Source organism: Solanum dulcamara, chromosome 7 (assembly GCF_947179165.1).
Source record: "Solanum dulcamara chromosome 7, daSolDulc1.2, whole genome shotgun sequence".
In the NCBI taxonomy this organism is placed as follows: domain Eukaryota; kingdom Viridiplantae; phylum Streptophyta; class Magnoliopsida; order Solanales; family Solanaceae; genus Solanum; species Solanum dulcamara.
Genome location: NC_077243.1, coordinates 66,857,304 through 66,877,524, shown reverse-complemented (window position 1 = coordinate 66,877,524; position 20,221 = coordinate 66,857,304). Strand labels below are relative to the sequence as shown.

At 36.1% G+C, this 20,221-nt stretch overlaps 3 protein-coding genes across 5 annotated transcripts; all 3 read right to left on the bottom strand.

The window, feature by feature from the left end:
* Positions 1 to 1,110: 1,110 nt before the first annotated feature.
* On the bottom strand, positions 1,111 to 1,803 carry LOC129894821 (uncharacterized). Its single transcript, XM_055970450.1, has 2 exons — positions 1,516 to 1,803; positions 1,111 to 1,266 (listed from the first exon to the last, which is right to left on the bottom strand). Exons 1-2 carry the CDS (start codon positions 1,801 to 1,803, stop codon positions 1,111 to 1,113), a joined length of 444 nt encoding a protein of 147 aa, XP_055826425.1.
* Positions 1,804 to 1,880: 77 nt separating this feature from the next.
* On the bottom strand, positions 1,881 to 4,510 carry LOC129894820 (uncharacterized). Its single transcript, XM_055970449.1, has 2 exons — positions 4,477 to 4,510; positions 1,881 to 2,773 (listed from the first exon to the last, which is right to left on the bottom strand). Exons 1-2 carry the CDS (start codon positions 4,508 to 4,510, stop codon positions 1,881 to 1,883), a joined length of 927 nt encoding a protein of 308 aa, XP_055826424.1.
* Positions 4,511 to 4,675: 165 nt separating this feature from the next.
* On the bottom strand, positions 4,676 to 16,066 carry LOC129895011 (O-fucosyltransferase 27). 3 transcript variants are annotated; one of them, XM_055970629.1, is made up of 10 exons: positions 15,695 to 16,066; positions 14,835 to 14,919; positions 13,883 to 13,953; positions 13,718 to 13,809; positions 13,116 to 13,359; positions 12,251 to 12,363; positions 12,076 to 12,166; positions 11,842 to 11,970; positions 10,978 to 11,528; positions 4,676 to 5,596 (listed from the first exon to the last, which is right to left on the bottom strand). In XM_055970629.1, the coding sequence occupies exons 1-10, from the start codon at positions 15,908 to 15,910 to the stop codon at positions 5,131 to 5,133; spliced, it is 2,058 nt and encodes a 685-aa protein (XP_055826604.1). In that variant the 5' UTR covers positions 15,911 to 16,066; the 3' UTR covers positions 4,676 to 5,130. The 3 variants fall into 3 exon arrangements, with proteins under 3 accessions (XP_055826604.1, XP_055826605.1, XP_055826607.1); XM_055970630.1 differs by having other exon boundaries at positions 13,718 to 13,806; positions 15,695 to 16,065; XM_055970632.1 differs by lacking the exon at positions 15,695 to 16,066 and having other exon boundaries at positions 13,883 to 14,018.
* Between the last annotated feature and the right edge of the window lie 4,155 nt (positions 16,067 to 20,221).

The following is a 20,221-nucleotide window of genomic DNA, read 5'->3' as shown; positions in this document are numbered from 1 at the left end:
CATAACCCCCAAATCCAATCGCTAGTACCTCCTAACTGAGGCGTCAACACCCCTCCTCTGCACATGCCCTAACCATCTCAGTCTCGCTTCTCTCATCTTGTCTGGCATAGAGGCCACTCTCACCTTCTCCCGAATAACCTCATTCCTAATCTTATCACTCCTAGTATGTCTACACATCCATCTCAGCATCCTCATCTCCACAACAAGCATCTTCTAAATATGAGAGTTCTTTACTGGTCAGCACTCCACTCCATATAACAATGCCGACTTAACCACCATTCTGTAGAACTTACCTCTAAGTTTAGTTGGTACTTTCTTATCACACATAACTCTAAAGAAAAGCCTCCATTTTATCCACGCTGCTCTAATGCGATGCGTGACATCATCATTGATGTCCCCACTATGCTAGATGATGGACCCAAGAAATTTAAAGCTTTTTGTCTTGGGGATAGGTTGAGTGACAAGCCTTACTTCCATTTCCTCTTCATCCTTCACAATAATAAATTTGCACTCCAAGTATTCTATTTTGGGCTTGCTCAATTTGAACCCTTTGGACTCTAGAGTTTTTCTCCAAACCTCTAACCTATCATTAACTATGTCCAGAGTCTTATCAATCAAAGCTATGTCAGCTGGAAATAGAATACACCATAGAATCTCCTCCTAAGAGACATTTCAGATCATCCATCACCAAGGCAAAATACTCAGAGTCACCTCCCACCATCCTAACCCAAGTCTTGCCTCCAGCATACATGTCCTTTATCACCCTAATATACACCATTGGGACACCTCTAACCTCCAAACACCTCTAGAGAACATCCCTCGGAATATTGTCATAAGCCTTTTCAAGGTCAATGAACACCAATGAAGATCCCTTTTTCTTTCTCTAAATTTCTCCACCAGTCTCTACATAAGATGAATTGCTTCAATAGTCGACCGCCTCGGCATGAATTCGAACTGATTCTCTGATATTGACACTTCTCTCCTCACCCTCATCTCCACCACACACTCTAAAATCTTCATAGTGTGGTTTAGCAATTTGATACCCCTATAATTATTATAGTTTTAGATATCACCCTTGTTCTTGTACAATGGAACCATAGTACTCCACCTCTATTCATCAGGCATTTTATCAGTCTTCAAAATAACATTAAACAACTTAGTCAACCACTCCAAACCTGCCTTGTCAGTACTCTTCCAAAAGTCCACCAGAATCTCATCGGGCCCAGTCGCTCTCCCCCTCTTCATCCTGCTAATAGCACGTCGAACCTATTCAATCCTAAAACACCTGTAGTACCCAAAGTCTCAAAGACTATGAGAGTACGCTAAATCACCCAGTACAATGTCTCTGTTTCCTTTTTTATTTAAGAGTTTGTGGAAGTAAGTCTGCCACCTTTGCTTGATAGATGTCTCATCCACTAACACTTCACCTTCCTTGTCCTTGATGCACTTAATTAGATCCAGGTCCCGAAATTTTCTCTCTCACTTTGGTGAGCCTATACAATCTCTTAACCCCACCTTTTTTCCATAACTCGACATATAAGCATTCAAAAGTTGTCTTCTTAGCACTGGTGATCGCCACTTCGCTTCCGTCTTCATTTTCTTATAGATATCTTTAAGCCTACTTTTCTCCTCCTCATCCACACACTCCAACCACTCCGTATAGGAAACCTTCTTAGCTTTCACTTTGTGTTGTACTTCTTGATTCCACCACCAATCTCTTTGACGACCACCAAAGATTCCTCTCGATACCCCTAGAACCTCGGTAGCTGTTTTTCTAATGGAACCAGCAATCATGTCCCACATGTTGTTCACATCCCCTCTACTACTCTAGTCCCCTAAAATAATTAACTTCTCCCCCATCCCCCGAGAAAGGGCGGGAGTTAGGCCCCCCATCTATTCCTCGATTGGTCATAAAGGGTCTTCTTTCTCCTAACCCTCTTAATCTCCAAGTCCATCACCAAAAGCTTATGTTGGGTAGTAACATTTTCATTCGAAATAACCTTGCAATCCTTACAAAGGCCTCTATCACTCTTCCAGAAGAGTAAGTATTCAATCTGAGTCTTAGCTACCGTGCTACTAAAGGTGACCAATTGATCATCCCTCTTCAGAAAACACGAGTTAGCAATAACCAACTCAAAAGCTTTAGCAAACTCCAGAAGAGATATCCCGTCGCCATTCCTTTCCCTAAACCCAAAGCCTCCATGGACATCATCAAAACCATTAGAAGTTGTACTGATATGATCACTAAAATATCCACCAATGAAAATATTTTTGGTACTCGGTATATCTCTTAGTACCTCATCCAAATCCTTCCAAAAGAGCCTTTTGACTTCTTCATTCAGGCCCACATGGGGTGCATACGCACCAACAACGTTCACAATAAGCCTACCTATAACTAGCTTAATAAACATCATCCTATCACTGATCCTCTTTAGCTCCACCACACACTCCCTAAGATCCACATCGACTAGAATACCTACTCCATTCCTATCTCTTGAGCCTCCTGAGTACCATAATTCAAATCCGTCCACATCCCGAGCTTTGAAACCTACCCATCTAGTCTCCTGAACACAATCTATATTAATCTTTCTCCTCTCAAGACTCTTCACTAGCTCTATGGACTTCCCTATAAGCGACCCTATGTTCCATGATCCTACTCTCAACTTTTGAAAACCTGTCTCCCTCTTACCACTATTTCCCCTCGCCTTCAACCCCAATTGAGGACATGACCCTATTCCACCACCAGTAACCAAAGCCACTAAAATGATACGAACTACAAAGTGAAAAACTGATAACAAATAAATCCAGAAAATACAAGCAACAAGATAATAATTGACAATATAAAATATATTATAGAGAGACAACACACACTAGATAATAGGCAAATCAAGAACACTAAACACTAAGTGAAAGCAAAAGAAAATCTAAAGTAAGGAAGACCAAGGAAGAAGAAGAAAAACTAAAGTAAAATGGAAAAGTAAATGTTAGATTTGTGGAAGCAATAACTAAAAGAATCAATCTAAATACTTGTTAATAAGCAAAGGAAGTGAAAATATAATAATACTTAGATCAGTTGAGGAAAGATATGACCTGGAGCTGTAGATCATGCCGGAAAATGCTGACCGTCACCGAAAAAATCTGGGAGATGCCAAAATCTGGTGTACGTCATCGAAATCTGCTGAACACCGTCGAAATCTGCTATAAGCCGCTGGAAGTTGGTATATCTAGTTCAGATCTTGGCAAATCTGGGCAGATATGCTTCGCCGAAAGAGAGAGAAAGTGACAACAAACTTCGCCGAAAAAATAAAGAAGAAGAAGTAGCCATACATCGGGGAGAAACCTCACCAGAAAAGTAAAGAATAAAAAGGAAACTCTTGTCGGAGAAAAAGAGCTTCGCCGGAAAAAATTGAAAGAACAAAGAACCTATTTTTTGTACAGGAATCAAAGTCAAGCAGAAAGCTGAAATCTTGGTGGATGAATTCTCACTATTTATTAGTATACTAGTTCTTGGAACATGCGTTGCACGTTTATCCAAAATACTTCATATAAATCTTGTATTACAAATGACATATTTTATCCCCATCAAATCTATTGGCATTACTAAAAAAATCCATCATTTTTTATGATAGAAAGTACATATATCTTTGTAATAAGAGAAAATACATCTTTAATTATAAAATTGATTTAAAATGCGTAAAGTAAAAATAATTAACTATTGTACAAATCAATATTCAAATGAGGATACTAATACTACATGCTAGGCTAATGTATATGAAGAAACAAGACACTGTAAATTCTCAATAATAATAACAAAACAATAGAAACCTGTACAATTAAAACAAACAAGAAACATAAATATTAAACAAAACAAATAAAAAGAGATAAGAGAAGAGAGCATAGAGATTTTCTCATACATTTTTTTCAACTGTTTTAAGTGGGTACAATATTGTGTCAAATGTCTCTATTTATAGGATAGGATTGAGGAACACAAAGAGTTGTCATGAATATGACATTAATCCATTTGAAAAATGAGACGTGGGAGTAAGAAACATAATGAATATAATTATTAGTGTGAGTTACATATATTTACATAATGGAGAGTTGGTGAAAATAAAATTTATGTAATGTACTTCACATTAATACAAATATTTATATATAAAAAAGCAATATAATATAGATTTGTATGATTTTTTTCTTTTTTGTGAAAGGCAAACATAACCATTCATATTTCTAATTGGAAGATAAACAAAACAAAATATTCATGAATTTACTCCAACATGGAATTAATACAAAGAATACATATTCAAGAGACTTTATGGTGGTTGATTCATGTATTAATATGATGATTTATTATTTAATATTTAATTTATTAAATAGTTTATAACATTTAAAATTTAATGTAGGGGTAAAACTGCAATTTAACTTTTTTCTAACATTCTTCCCACGTTTAGTATATGTATTATACTTCTCTCTTACAATGGGTAGAATAACCATAGAGTCCTAATGCCATTTTAACTACTACATTAATTTCCAACAAACTTTGAACAAAATACAAAAATTGTTGTAGAAAGGGCGTGCTTACTGATAAGACCTAGCGATTAATCGAATGATCACATGGGGATAAACGTAATAGGGAAGAAGGATTGATCTGTATTTAACATGGAAAGATAATTAATCAGACTAACTAACATGTTTATATGCTAATAAGTCCCAAATACAGGACCTTAAAAATATCATAAAAGAGAGCAGAATCAATAAGAGTTACAACTTACTAAAATCCTTGTTCTCATCAGGTGAAGTGATTGTGTAAATATTTTTTACACGGACAGTTCATAGAACTTAAACTCTTTCCTATTTAACTAGCTCTACGCAATTATGAAATACTTTACACCACCAGCTGCCATTTCGTATCCACATTAGCAGAAATCAAGTGTCATCCTAAAGTACAACTGTTCTTCAACCAAAATTGGATTTCCAACAATCAGTAATGCCAGTTGTAGCATCTTTTGGTCTAGCTAACCTTACCTCAACTCGGACGAGATTCCTTAGTCCGCATGTGTTGTTAAAAAGAATCCAATGCAGTTAGTGAGAGTTGTTCTTTCCTTTTTATGATAAGTTGATTCTCTATTCCTATCTTTCTCCCCCTTCGAGTTCTTCTTGATCCTCCACAAGAGCTTCTTCTTTGCTGCTAACGTCTCCGATATCACCTTCTTGATCACCATTACCCAGCCCCAAGAACAGCCCCGAGGAAGCAGAATCATCTTTGTCATTTTCCTCTTCCATTTCTTCCCTTGATTGAGAAGTGGGGGCATTCATCCAAGAAGGGCATTGGTCTACTTGTTCAGAAAACATTGGAACCTCATATTTTGGCTTAGGGCTTGAACTGTTGACTGATCTCTTCGTGGAATCATTTGCAATGCAAGAACATTCAGGAACTGGAAATGCAAGAAAAGACCGTAATTTGGATATTTTGGATTCCTCCAACAATCCATCGATTAAACTTCTTTGTAATTGCTTGCGCAGTGATGTTATCCAAGTGTGGTTGGGTTGATAGAGACCATCATGAATCTCTTCAAAAAGTTTAGCAATCTCTTTCCTGCATTAACTCAGATAAAAAACACATCAGAAACCTGTCAAGGAATATGTTATCCATGTTCTAATATCTAAGTAATCCTGTTTGTATTGCAACTCAAAATTCTCCAAACGGTGAAGGCAAATATGGAGATCAAAGTAGGTTGACATGCAGGTGAATTTGCAGCCAAAAAGCACAAATTGGACGACAAGCAACTATACGGTCTACTAGCACAGACCTTAGTGCCAGTCCACAAGTTCTATTTCACTATTCAGTTGACCTCCATGACCTGATAATTCACGGGGGTTTCACTATCTTATTTCATGGCAGTGTTGTAAGTTAATGTAATTATCTATTTGGTTTGGTCCATATGGATTAAAACACTGCATCAAAATATCTTCCATTTTGACTTTGACGTGTTCTTGAGTTGGAAATAAATATTACTTTGCTCTCATGAGGATTCCACCAAACACACTTGCGTTTTGATGATACCAAAAAGGGGAAAATTGAATTCATTGAGAGTTCATTAAAATACCACATAACTCTGATGATCATTGATGAAGAAAGAACTTGGTTCCTAACTACTGACACTGGAACAATTTGTTGAATGAATCAGGTACTTGAAGCAAGAGTTATGAGTGAATCTGGTCGTTGAGCAAATCTGCTGTTTGCTTTTTTTAAAGATGGAGCAGCAAAAATGAATTGAAAATGTCTCTCAATAATTTTATTAAGCATAGGAGGGCTTTAAATAGCCAATTTGAGCACATAATATGCAAAAAATCTGCAATTCAAAATTTGAAAAAGCTAGAATTTCTCAACAATTAAAACAACCTAGTAAAATTGAAATTTCAAATTTATCTTAAATCGAGAGAACTTATTATATCAAAAATTACTATAATAACTAAAGTAAAATTCAATAGATATGGATATGATCAGATTCACATAACCTAGCTAGCCTCCTACTGGGTTGTGATGAGCGGAAGGTTAGTCCCATAGAAGACATAGCTGCTAAGAGCTTCAGATCTTACTAAGTCATGATCAACATGAAGTTGCTTCATAGGGGGAGAATTATATTTGAATGCACATGCGACTACAATGAAGTTTAAAGTTAGAGAGCTGCATGTGTTGAGGAGATCAATGTGAGCTAGAGAGCTACATGTGCTAGGGAGAACGATGTGAGGTAGAGAGCTATGAGATAAAGCTAACAATATGAAGTTTTGATGATTTATAAACAAGTAGCAAAACATAACAAACACATGCAAAAACCAGGTCTTTCACATGTCTCAACAAAAGACTGGTAGTATTCATAACAAGATACTACAAGGAACCAATTCCTTTTCAGGTCTACGACAAAGAACAGCTATCAAGAAGTGTACTACAAGAGAAACATTTTCTTAGCATGATCACAAAGAGAGCTGCTATTAAGAAGTGCATCATATGCAGTAAAGAAACAGTGACAGTGAAGTGGAAGAGACTGTTGGTGATTGAGCCAAGGCAGATTCCAAGTGCGTAGAAGGATTCCTTGAGGAATTAAGAATGCAACATATCCAGTCAAATAAGGAGTAAGAAAAATATAAAAACAGTACCATATTTACCAACAAGGAAGAATCTTTGGAAAATTGGAAAAGAGAATGCAAAAGCATGAAGGAAACCAAGTCAAACAAGGATTAGAATCTTAAGTGTTGATCTAATTCAAGTTGAATTGGGATGACAAGAAGTGTCTACTTACTCCTATATGAAGGATCTAATTAATGTTGGTGAAGATATTCATACAAAGAGAGAAGAGAACACACATCAAGAAGATTTATTCCGTGTGACTTGTGTGAGAGAGAGTCAACTGGCAACATTGTAAAGAACCTGTTCCTATCAAGGTCCGTTTGATTCGTTGTGAGTTTATAACCCTTTTTCGTTTCTTAATTGATTTGTATTAGGTGTTGTTTTGTTTTGTAAGGGTACCAACAACTGGGTAGAGTTGTTAGGGGTCGTTTGGTTGGGAGTAAGTTATCCCACCATGTATATGGGATAACTTATCCCATCACTAAGTATAAATGGCAGGATAAATAATCTCATGACTATCTACTACCTCCAACCAAACAAGGGATAAAATAATCTTACATTTTATCCTGGGATTAGTATTCTTTATACCTCACAATAAACGACTACTTAGAGTCTAGGCCTACAATCGAAGTGCATTGTAGAGAGGAAGAGGAGTAACGGGTCGTTCGATACAAAGATTAATAATGCAAGGACTAGTAATGTATGGATTAGTAATGCAGGGTTTATTTTTTATCAAGTGTTTGGTTCATTGTTTTCCACCTAATCTTCTATTTGGATTATTAAAACTAGAACAATTAATATGGGTTTGGCCTGTTGGGCCAGCCCGACCTAACCCGTGATTCAACAAGGCTGGGCTAAAATTTTTGGAGCCCATTTAAGAAAAGAGCTTTTTAGCTCGGCCCGAATAAGCATGCTGATGTGTGGGGCTTAAATAATAGGAAAATTACCAAATTACACACCTTATATTCCTATATTTTCAATTATTCCTCCTATCATTTGTAAAAATTTCAAAAATCCCTCTTCTGATACATAGGAATGATGCTGATACATCGCGATTTGATACATATGTCCTTTTCATGATACATCGCTATATGATACAAACCAAAATTTTTGTTGTGTTCATGATATATTAGGTGTTATAAGCTGATTCATAAGTTTTATTGATATTACAATGTTTGGTTTGTATCAACAAGCAATGTATTATGAAAAGGACTTATGTATCAAATCGCGATGTATCAACTTCATTCGTATGTATCAGAAATCTGGAAAAAAGAGGGAATTCGGGTAATTACCAAAAAGTCGGGTTAAATTGTAATTGGGCTTTTTTACTATGGGATTTAAGTAAAATACCCTAATTAATATAATTTGGGGCGGCTCGTAAGCTGAATAAAAAAATAATTAAAAATTAAAATAAAATAGAGTATTAAAAATAACAAAAGTCCAAACTCAAAAGGCTATTTAAAGTTTGAAATATTAAAATTTAGAATCATCAAACGTGATGTACTTAGTATTTCAATTACTACTGTATCATCAAAATCATCATTCAACATTGGTGGACGTGTTCTCACGAAGTATAGAAGTTGCATCTATCATGAAAATATTCAAACACTTGTAGCTACTCGAAATTGGTTAGTGATTTTTCTCAAACTGATAATATTTTTTTGTGTACATTTAAATACTATACTTAGTTCTTAAATTTAGTTATTTTTTAATGTTTCACTAATTGATATTGCATATAAACTGTAGATAAAAATGTAGATGTCTTATCGATATTTATGTTATTATTTGTAAATTGTAATTTAATTTAAAAAATTATAAAAATATATATTTTCTAAAAAAGTGGGTTGACCCGACACATCCCGCAGCCCACGTATTACTGGGTTGGGCTTGCTGTTTTCTGGCCCACAAAAAAGATGGGCTAGCCCAACCTGACCCAACAAATTCCAAAGCTTGTATGGGCTGCCTGAATGGGGTGGGCCAGCCCATATTGACAACTCTAATTAAAACTCTACAAAAAGCTTCTTTCCAATTATACCCTTGAATTATTATGAGATTTTTTATTTTATATAATTGGGTCAAGGTAGATAACTGCTGGACAATATTATTTTTTTGTGGCCTTCTAACTAGCAAGGAGAAGAAACAATATTGTCGCCATATTTGCAATTTTCTCACTTGAATTATTTGAAGGTAAATAATTGTCATCTTAATAAATTGATCACTCAGAACATCAATTTTCAATTTAAAAAAGATAGATCATCTACTTTTAAAATCAAAAAGACGATAAATAATAGTAAAATCGAATAAACCATCTACGTTTACCAATAAAAATTGCAAATTGTAGTTTTAATATGTATGTAAATTGTTCAAAATACAAATAATTTAAAAACCACATATATATCAACAAATAAGTCATTCAATTAAGATCAGAAATATCATGTGGTCATATATTTGCTTTTTCAATCTGTAAATGTTAAACAACTCACATTTCAAATATTGTATTGATTTGTATTGGATTTATTTAGCAACAAACAACGCTCTCTAAATAATAAAATTTGTAACCAAATATATTTAAATAAATTTACTAGTACAAATATAAAACGTAAAATCAAGAAAATAAACAAAATGATTAAACAGATTTGAGGGATATTTTTATGTTTACATATATTAATTCCATGGTATTAAATCCTATGTATTAATAATACCACCAAAAGGAAGGTATTAGTTATACATCCTATAATGGTATTATAGGATGTATAACTAATACATGGATTAGTTATACATAGACCCAAAATTCCTACCAAACATGGTACTAAATAATACCATACATAATACATGGACTATTTCTCTTAATACACCCTACCAAACAACCCCTAAGTGCTATAGCGGTTAGCTCCTCTAATGCTCTAGTGGTAGGCATCTGTAACTTGTACGGCTCAAATTTAGTGATACTTTGAGAGAGAGACCATGATTTTTTGACTCGTGGGAGAGGAGTTTTTCCACGTAAATACCTTATGTTTATTGTTTATAATCCGCACTTTACATCTTGCCTAAATTCTGAAGAACAAGGTTCTTCTGTGTGTCCGGCCGGGGCAGCACAAAGTAACATCTTAAGTACAAGAAAATAAATGGCCATAGAATACAAAAGTGGAAGAAATGTGGATGACAAATTCTAATGATAAATCCAAATTCAATTACATCCTTTTGCAATAAAACTCACTGAGTTTAACCAAAGGGTGCACAATGAGCTACAGAGAATTTAGGATGTGTTTGGTACGAAGGAAAATGTTTTCCATGGAAGCGGCTTCTTTGGAAATGTTTTCTATGAAAATAAGAGGGTTTCTTACTTCTTTTTTGTGTGTGTGTTCGGTACTTAAGTAAATAAATTATTATCCTAAAAACATTTATATATAATATAGGCAAATTGGAAGTGCGGGTGGGGTAGAGGTGTGGTGTTGGATGGCGTATATGAGGGTAAGGTGAAGATGAGGTGTGTTGGAGGGTGGGGAGGATACAATCAATGGGCAATGCTACTTGTATAATTTGTTTTCCCTACTTCCACTAGGGAAGTCATTTTCACGGAACTTGTTTTCCTAGAGAAAATATTTTCCAAAACTTTGAACAACCGCACATGGGAAAATTGGAAAATATTCTCCATACAGAACACACCCTTAGTTTCACAAGTAACACCAAATTTGTATTTTGTAGCCAAGTTGTTTTATTCAGTGATGAATACCAACTTTAAGCCCATTTACCAACCCTGGCCCTAAATTTCAGGAAAAAGAGAACATTTGGAGTACAGAGAAAAATAAAACTGAATTAGACGACAGGACCAGTAGGGAATACATTACCTGTCCAGACCATAAGTTCTAGATGAAGGAAACTGATAGAGTCTGTGACCCACAATCAAACTAGCAAGATTTGGGTTTCCTTTACCATCGCGGTCAAATCCAGTGATGAATACATCTGCTTCAGTGCAAATCATATAGTCGATTGCTTCCCACAGTAATCGATGAGCATTAGTTCTCAACTCCATGATAGTACTTTCAGGCTCATCATCACTCTCAGCTACCCAACCCCACCAACCTTCAACATTGTACATCTTCGGTCGAGCTGGGGGCGGTGGTAGTGGACGAGGACGTGGACCAGAATTCTTCCATGCCTGTGATCTCATGCCTACATTAGCTGAAGGTGGAGGTATTGAATGTTGGTCGACAAGGTTTGCCTCCTGACCATATACTTTATCCCACTCAGGAGGAGAGCTTAAGGAAGTCCTATCAACAACATTCTCAAACATAGCATGCAGTGGAATTAACTTCTTCAGCCCACCAAAGACCTCTCCGCCAGATATATAAATGATAGTGTCGGATGAGTAACCATATGCTCGAAGGAGAATACCAATCTGTCAGAAAATTTACTTGACTTAATATTATTTCAAACCAAATTTTCTCAATATATTCCTATATATTATAACGAATTATGTGTCTCAATACATACCTTCCCATGTCTTAACTTAACGAGGTAACACAGAGACATGAAGAACAAATGACAACCATATAGAAAAGCTTCATCGTATGAAAAGGGGCAATTAACATGAAAAGTATTAAATAAGTTGGTCTTGAAACTATTGCCAGGACGGACATCACAAGTTGTCATTCTTAGTAATGCAAGAATTTGTGGGAAGATTTTATATTAAACTCAAGGATGCAAGATACCTCTTCAGGCATGAGAGGACACAAGCCATTACGATATTGTTCTGCTGAATCTGAAGAAAGATTCCCTTTCAGAATTCCACGTTTAATCATCCATGCACGCCTGTGCATGATGAGTTCAGTATGTACATCCTAGAGGAAAAATATACAGGCAGAACATAAGTCAGATACAAGACAAATAATGTGGCAAAGCCAAATCTTGGTTTTCCATATGATGCTCCAAAGTTTTGAACAAACCTGGAAAAGTTCTGCACAACCATAATATGCTAAAGCATCTCTTGTCATCCCAGGATCATAGGCAATAAATGGTTGTCCTGAAGCTCTTATTCTGTGAGAACATAAGATATAAGCATAACAAAAAACAATAAAAAACAATCTTCATTTCCATGAGGAACAGAGATTTGTAAGTTACCTATTCAAGATTTTAATAGCGAGATTTTGGACCTCCTCTCTAAACCGTAAGGCATGAAAAGCAACCCTGCATCTCAGCTTTTGATACTCAACAAGAGGTGGAGGCAGGATAGACTGATTCATACACAGTAAAACATGACAGTCAAAATGTGAAGAAACATTATGATTAGAATGGATATGAAGACTGGACGCATAGATCATCAGAAAAGAAGAATGAAGAAATACTACTGCATATTCCAAAGAAGAACAAAGTGTCAAGCAGCATTCCAACAATAAATATGCTGCACCAACCACAGCTTAAATATTTCCAATTCATGGATGACACATCTTTACACTACATTATCTTAAAAGTTAAATTGAAGTCGACATTGAACTCAACCTTCTCAATTTAAAGCACACTTTCCGACGGAGCATAATGTTCCATAATTTTTAGAGATATGACAAGTATTGGGTTTTTGAGTACTAATATATAGATGAGAAGTAAGCAAACAATTATCAATGGCTTTACTGGAGATACAAGATTAGGAGGTACATGCATATGTAGATGATAGGTGATAAGAAAGAGTTGGTTATCGAAAATAAAGGTGATAAGAAATAGTCACCATTATGCTTCCATATCAAGTCAAACTTGGTTGCAGGAATGCAGAAGAAGAGCTTGTGTAATAGAGATGAAAAAGATTCCACCTCTTTCGAGAATATAATTCTCCTACTTCTATTAAATTGAATGTCCTCATAAAACTTCTTGTGAAATAATCCACATTTGTAAATTCTAGTGCAACAAACCATCATAGTGTAGCGTTTTTATCTTAAAAAGAATGTAATATCAAAGAGCATATTTTATTTGAAATAAAGATAATGGATGTTACCTGCAAGCATCCACCACTAGAAACAAGAAGCTCAACCACAGAGTGCTTAGTCAACATAGGAAGAACATGGTGCAGGTAAAAATACGGAGATGCCCCATGAGGAACTTTAAATGAAGGAATTTCTTTCTTTCTCCTAGCTCCTTTCAGATCTTTTGGAAGGGTTTTTACGATTCTGACATCTTTTGCTAGTGCTGCTATGAATTGATCCTCATTATAGAGGTACGGGAAACTCTTGAACTGAGTGCTGCAAAAATGAACTAGCAATCTGTATCACGACTCGATCGGGCAGTTTAGCCATTTTGCAATTGTATGTAATATAGATAATCATCCCATTAATATCTTAAAACTGTACTCCGTAAGTTGACAGCTGAAATCAGTAATATGTAATGGCTATTATGTACATTCTGCCTTCATACTCTTAATGCAGTTATCAATAAGACTATCTTTTACTGATTAAAAAAAGTTGAGAGCTGAGGCCAATGTCCCATCATTTTTCTTTCTTTCTTTCTTTCTTTGGATAGGATATCTCATCATTATGAAAAATAGTTAACTATCATTCAATTTTTGCATCAATTCTCTTGATATAATAAATTTGATAGAACCTTATTCCTTTGCTGCTTGTGGTTGATTGGATCTCTGGAATGACCAGGGTAGCATTGAGGAGTCTCGAAACTACAACAACATCGGCAATCTGCTAAACAATGGAAGCCTAATAAATTACTGGAGTATTTAAAAGCAAGCCTATTAGGTGCCAGAGGATACCTTACCACATTCCTAATCTCATGGAAACCCCCACGTATCTTGACAAAGATGAATCCAGTTGATTGCATTTCAGGAGCTGCAATAACATCACGATCGAAGCAAATAGTAACAAGTACAAAAAGCAATGGAAAACACCGAGCCCTGCAGAACATTTCTACTTCATATGTTTCAAATATTTTATTCTAGAATGGACGTTAAAGATAATTAAGAAAGATGTGTGAAGTTGGCCCAGCCACAGATCATAGTAATCAAGTAAAAGGATTGGCACTGGATAAGAAATGGCCAATTGCAGCATATGCAAGAAATTCCACTATGAAAATATCAAGACATATTTCAGAATGTCGCGAAATGGATTATAGAAATGTCAAAATATCTTATGGAGTTTGCAGTTAGTTAATTCATCCAGACATACTAAATATGCCTTATCACGCTCCACGCATTTAATTGTTTAAGTTAAGTTGCCTAAAATGCACCAATTTAAGCAGCTGGAAAGCATATTGATTCAAGCAAAACGCTTGTCACTTGCACAAGATGTTCTAAAAATAAGTTCAGATGCCCTTTGTGAAACAGAAACATATTGCATCTGGAATTATAAAGATGAATGGACATAGTACAATTGTCCTCAGATCTAGTTGACAGCTTAATATTTACTTCAAGTTTTGATTAAAGTTAGGAAACATCTAAATGGAGATGTTCGTCTTTCTTTGATTGAAGATGGATGAACGGGCACTTGAACCTGAAACTGATTAGTCGGGAAAATATGGTCCTAACTCGATTATTTCCTCATAATTGTTGTACCTCACAAGACGCATTAATTGGTTGATCAACAGTATCTCGACCTTGAACTACAGGTATAAGTAATTGGGAATATTAAAACTTCAAAACACCAAACAAATTACCAAAGACTGCAATAACTGGCATGCTATAGACCATGAAAAATATGAAAGTGAATCTAACCTGCATAATCTCCACTCCGATTTGCATGAGGATGTAAAGATTCAAAATGCCTAACTGGAGCCCATAGTCTCCTGTAAGATGGATGCTGCATGAGAAAGAATTACATCAGCAGACAACAAGAATACGCATAATCAGCTCCAGCAACAGTAATTAACCATTCAGATCAATCAGTCCCCCCTCCCCCAGCCCCCGCAAAAAAAAAAAAGAGCTACATGAGCTATAGTTATTTCTGTTAACTCAAGAAAGAGAATGCAGCAGTCTAAAACAGTGATTTGAAGCTCAAGAAAAATTAGAAAATTAAATCAGGAAGAACTAAAGATGAGATCTTGGAACGGTTTAAGCACACATTACATTATCAGACCCAAAAAAAGAACAAAACTAAGCATATCACCATTAACTCAAATAAGCAACTGCAAAAGTCAAATAGGGACTTCAAGATTAGCATAAAAAGTTTAAAAAAATTAAAACAGGAATAACTAAAGATGAGATCTTGAAGGGGTTTAAGCACATTACATTGTATTAGCAGACCCCAAAAAACAGAATCACATGAAACTAGTTTTATCACCATTAACTCAAGCAAGCAAATACAGCAATCTAAAAGAGAGATTTTGAAGCTAAAAAAAAGAGTTAGAGAATCAAAACAGGAATAACTAAAGATGAGATTTTGGAGGGGTTTAATAAGCACATTACATTACCAGACCCCAAAACCCAGAATTGCAAGAAACTAGTTTTATCACCATTAACTCACAGCAAGCAAGAGCATCAGTCTAAAACAGAGATTTAACGCTAAAAAAAGTTCAAGAAAATTAGAAAGAAGGACTAAAGATGAGATCTTGGAGGGGTTTAATTAAGCACATTACATTATTAGTGGAGAGATCTGATTTCTTGAATTTAGGCATCCATGACATGATTGTAACTGAAGAGTGGTACTCATAAACAATCCCATAGGTATGTTTAGCTAGAAGAAAATGGGTGAATAGAGAAAGAACAGATAGAACAAGCCCAGCTAAAGCAACCAACTTCAATTTAGACTTGAATAACAACTTCCCTTCATTTTTCATAGACACCCACTTCATCTTCTTGCTTAGCACAGCCGCAGTATCACACAATTGAATAAATAATTTGGGGATAATGGGTTGTTCATGAATAGTACTATAGTACTAAAAGATGATGAAAAAAGAAGTATTTGAATAATTGAGGGCTTGAGCAAATGAAAGGAGAAGTCAAAGTCAAGAGATTCTCAAGCAAAAAGAGGGAGTTATTACAAATGCTGAATGTTCTTTCATAACTAAACAGGCGCGTGGAGAGCTTCACTTTTACCTTATTCCGTATGGGCACTTTTAACTTTATATGTGGATTAAAATATTATTAATATATTAAAATACTATGATTTTGTCTTTTATTTATATTAATATAATATACATAAAGCGTAAAAATAGTTAGTATTGAAAATTATTTATATTCAAAAGGTCATATTAATTGTAGGGATAAATAGAAAAAATTTAATTAATTTTATCTTGATTTAGTAAGTGATCATGTAATATGAGACAAATATTTTTAGTAAGATGACCATTTAATATGGGACGGAGGTAGTATTTTAGAAGTCGTTTGATAAGTTATATAAGAATAGTGTTAAACACATTATGTGTAAGTAATGTTGAAATTAATAATACTAAGATTAGTAATACATATATTAGTTATGTTGCGTTATTTATTATCCATTGTTGATTAAAAATAACATGTATTAATTTGTTTACAAAAATATCCCATACGTTCTTTAGTATTTGTACACTTTTAGAAGCAATTATGTCTTTAATCATATTTATGCATATACTAAAAAATCTTGTATTGCTAATATCATTATTTGTTATTGTTACACCCCACACTCTCGAGTTCGGAATGTCCCTTAAGTTTTTTAGAAGTTATCATGTGGGCCACATAAGCTACGACACTATCAAACAACTCTAAGAAAGGGAGAATGTGACACCCCATGGTAGGGAAGGCTGGAAATAGGGTCAAGAGAAGTCGGAAGAAGTTGGAGGCCAAGTAATGAGTCGTAGAACTCAACTTACCTACGTAAGCTATTAATTTAGAAGTCTTACATACTTAAGCTACTTAAGTATATACCAAGCTTACGTAACCCGAATTAAATAGGTTCTTGAGATAAGACGAGATTACGAACCCACGAGAAGGAGGAGAAAATGACACGTGGCAGCAAGGAGGGAGTGACACGTGGAAAGCAGCTACAGCAGGCAACTGACCCACCTTCCTTCTTGGGAGGGGGGAACCCACTGCCATGTGGCAGCCCCTCATTGGTCGCATGGATGTGGTGGCCCAATAGGGGCTGGACACGTGTCACCCTTAGGGGCTGACAAGTGTCACCCTTAGGGGCTGACACGTGTCACCTCCCTAGGCAGCCTATATATACACGTTACATGACTCATAACTTCATTCTTTATCCCAAAAACTTCAACCAAAACAAAGAACAAAAACCCTAAAATTAAAGAGGAAAGGGCGATGACTTAGGGGAAAAAAAAGGGTAAGTCCCGATTTCGTTCCGTAAATTAATTATCTAGCGTATACCACGATGATATGGAGGTATTAATAGTATAAAATCATGGCTTGTAGCAGCACCAAATGGATAACAAGCAGTCCGCGCAATTTCAGTAAGTTTGAAGAGTTTCCGAGGCGCGATTTGGCGAGTTTTGGCCAATTTCGGGTAAGGTAAGGTTTTTCCTTCCAATTTGAAGTTTATGGTGTTGTTATAGGGTGTATTACACACCTTCTATGCTGCTGGAAGTGGAAGAACGTCATAGAAATTCTCGACGTTAGAAACAATCGAAATTGGAGTCGTTATAGTTAAATTGTAGTCAGAATGAGGCGTTGTGCATATGGGGTGCTGCTGCAGGTGTGTGGTGGTGTGTTGCAGGTCTGGAACATGGCCTAAAAGGGGTGTGGGTGCTGCTGTTTGCAGCCACCCGACCCTCCGTTTTGTATGGTTAAAAGTGTTGCAAAATAGAAACTAGGAACCCTATTTTGGTATTATGGTTTCGAGCGAGTTGTTTGGAGTTTATGTTGTATAATGTTGATGTGAATTGCATATATATATGCTGCAGGTTATTGTTGTTGGTTGGTTGTAGTTATTAGGGGTGTAATTGGAAATTTGGATAGGGCGTATTATAGGAGAGATGTTGCCTGATTTTCGTTAACTCCTTAACTAAGTAAGCGACTAGTCGGGAAAGGTGTGCGAGGAAACGAGTTCTATGAATACTCTAGGTAGTCTAAGATGCTGAAAAGTCTAAGGTTGTTGATACTTGCATTGCTTCCATGTTAAATAGGTTTGGAGGACGACGACGTGAACGTGATTAAGAGAAGTCCGTAAGAGGTATGTAAAGCCTATTCCTTCTCTTCTTTTGGCATGTCGTAGAGGTAAGTAAAAACTGATACGATCTCTGAAGTGATTCCATTCCTAAGTGTCTCTTATTCATTTCTGGATGTTGAACTTTTATGATAGTTAAGCTACTTTCCTTGAACCTTCTATATGCTAAGGGACTAATGAATATACGGGCTCCTAGTTATAGGACTATATGAAAGCAAGTGTTCTGGAGTCCTTACGTGGTTAGCATTACTTTAGTACATGTCTAGGAACCCCGAGATGCTAAGTAATATAGCCCCTAATGGCATTTAGAGGGCAGCTAAGATGACTACACTACTACTCGGGTCCTCAGACGATAGCTTAATCCTCTTATACTATCGGGTCTCTGATAATGATTTAAATTACATATAGTTACTCACTACTCTACTCGTGAAATTGTAACCCTTCTATCACTGAGTCCCGGGCCAGGGTATGTTCTCATGCACAATTCACTGCATTATCCACCGATTCCCTCACTAAAGGGTCGGGTACACTATACGAGGATATGATAATGCAATGACATAAAAAACTCATCGAGTCCCTCATTAGAGGGACGGATACATATGTATATATATATATAAAGATGTGATGTAATAAGGTGGTGATGGCGCCAGACCTATGATGATCCTACAGGTATGATTCACCGGATCCCTGAAGGGGCCGACTATATTGTATAATTTAAGCATGCATGTTTGGACAACTCACAGGGTACAGGTACAAGTTTTTTATATGATGTTTTATCCCCTGCTTCTGTTCAGATATGCTTCTAGTTATGCTATGTTATGTTTTATATATTCAGTACATATGTCATACTAACCCCCTTTCTTTGGGGCCTATGTTCATGCCCGCAGGTACAAACACACAGTTTGGGGATCTGCCAGCGTAGGAGTCCTACCCAGCAGTCTAGAGGTGCTCCATTGTGCTGGAGCTTAATTTTGGTACTAAACTTTGATTTATATATTTTTGTTCATGGGTACGGCGAGGGCCCTGTCCCGCCTTATGTTACTGTTCTTACTTTTAGAGGTCTGTGGATATGTACGTGAGTTGTATATGAGTTGTATATGTATGTATGTACAGTTGTGCTTATCTGACTTGTAATTTCGGCATTCCCGGTGTTGTGACAGCCTTGTCGGCTCACGTGTATGTATTTTATGGAACGGCCCTATATGTTACGATAGCCTTGTCGGCTTATATGTTTTTCTTATCTGTTAGTGCACTAATAGTCGAACAGGAAACGAGTTTACTTATAGTTGGCAGGGGTGCACGTGTTATCCAGTTCGGGCACCCGTCACGGCCTTAGGGATTGGGTCGTGACAGTTATGTATTAATTATGCATAGGATAATACCAAATAGAGTGTATAACTAATATACACAAGTTGAAAAATTGCACCAAACAAGGAATTAGAAATACCAAAACTAGATTCAGTCTTATACGAAAAAATATTCTCTAAAAAATTTACAACCTGCCTAACCCTAAAAGATTTCTACCCCTTTCGCAATGATCATGGTCGGGACGACCACCGGAGGTTGTTCAACCAGTAACGAACTCAATCCCTCTACTCATTACATTAATGCAGAATATTACACACATGTCAACTATACAACCAACACCAACATCTTGTCAACCATCGCCCTTCAAGCCAATCTCATATATTCACGGATAGCCTATGTAACACCGCAAAATATTCTAACTTAGATCAGATCAGAAAAGACTTGATTTCGGTTAAAGTTTGAATTTTACAGACACTACGGCACGTAAAAGAAACCACAGACCGTAGATGGTTTCATGGAATCAAACTCCTTAAACTGGAAAATTGGACCTGAGTTTCACAGACCAAACTACAAATCGTAAATCCTTTTACGGACCATAAAATGAACCGTGAAAAAAAAGTTCTAAAAGTTGTAATTTAAGTCTGATTTTCACGAACCATTCTACGGCCCATAGAAGCATTTACTATCCATAGAATGTCTC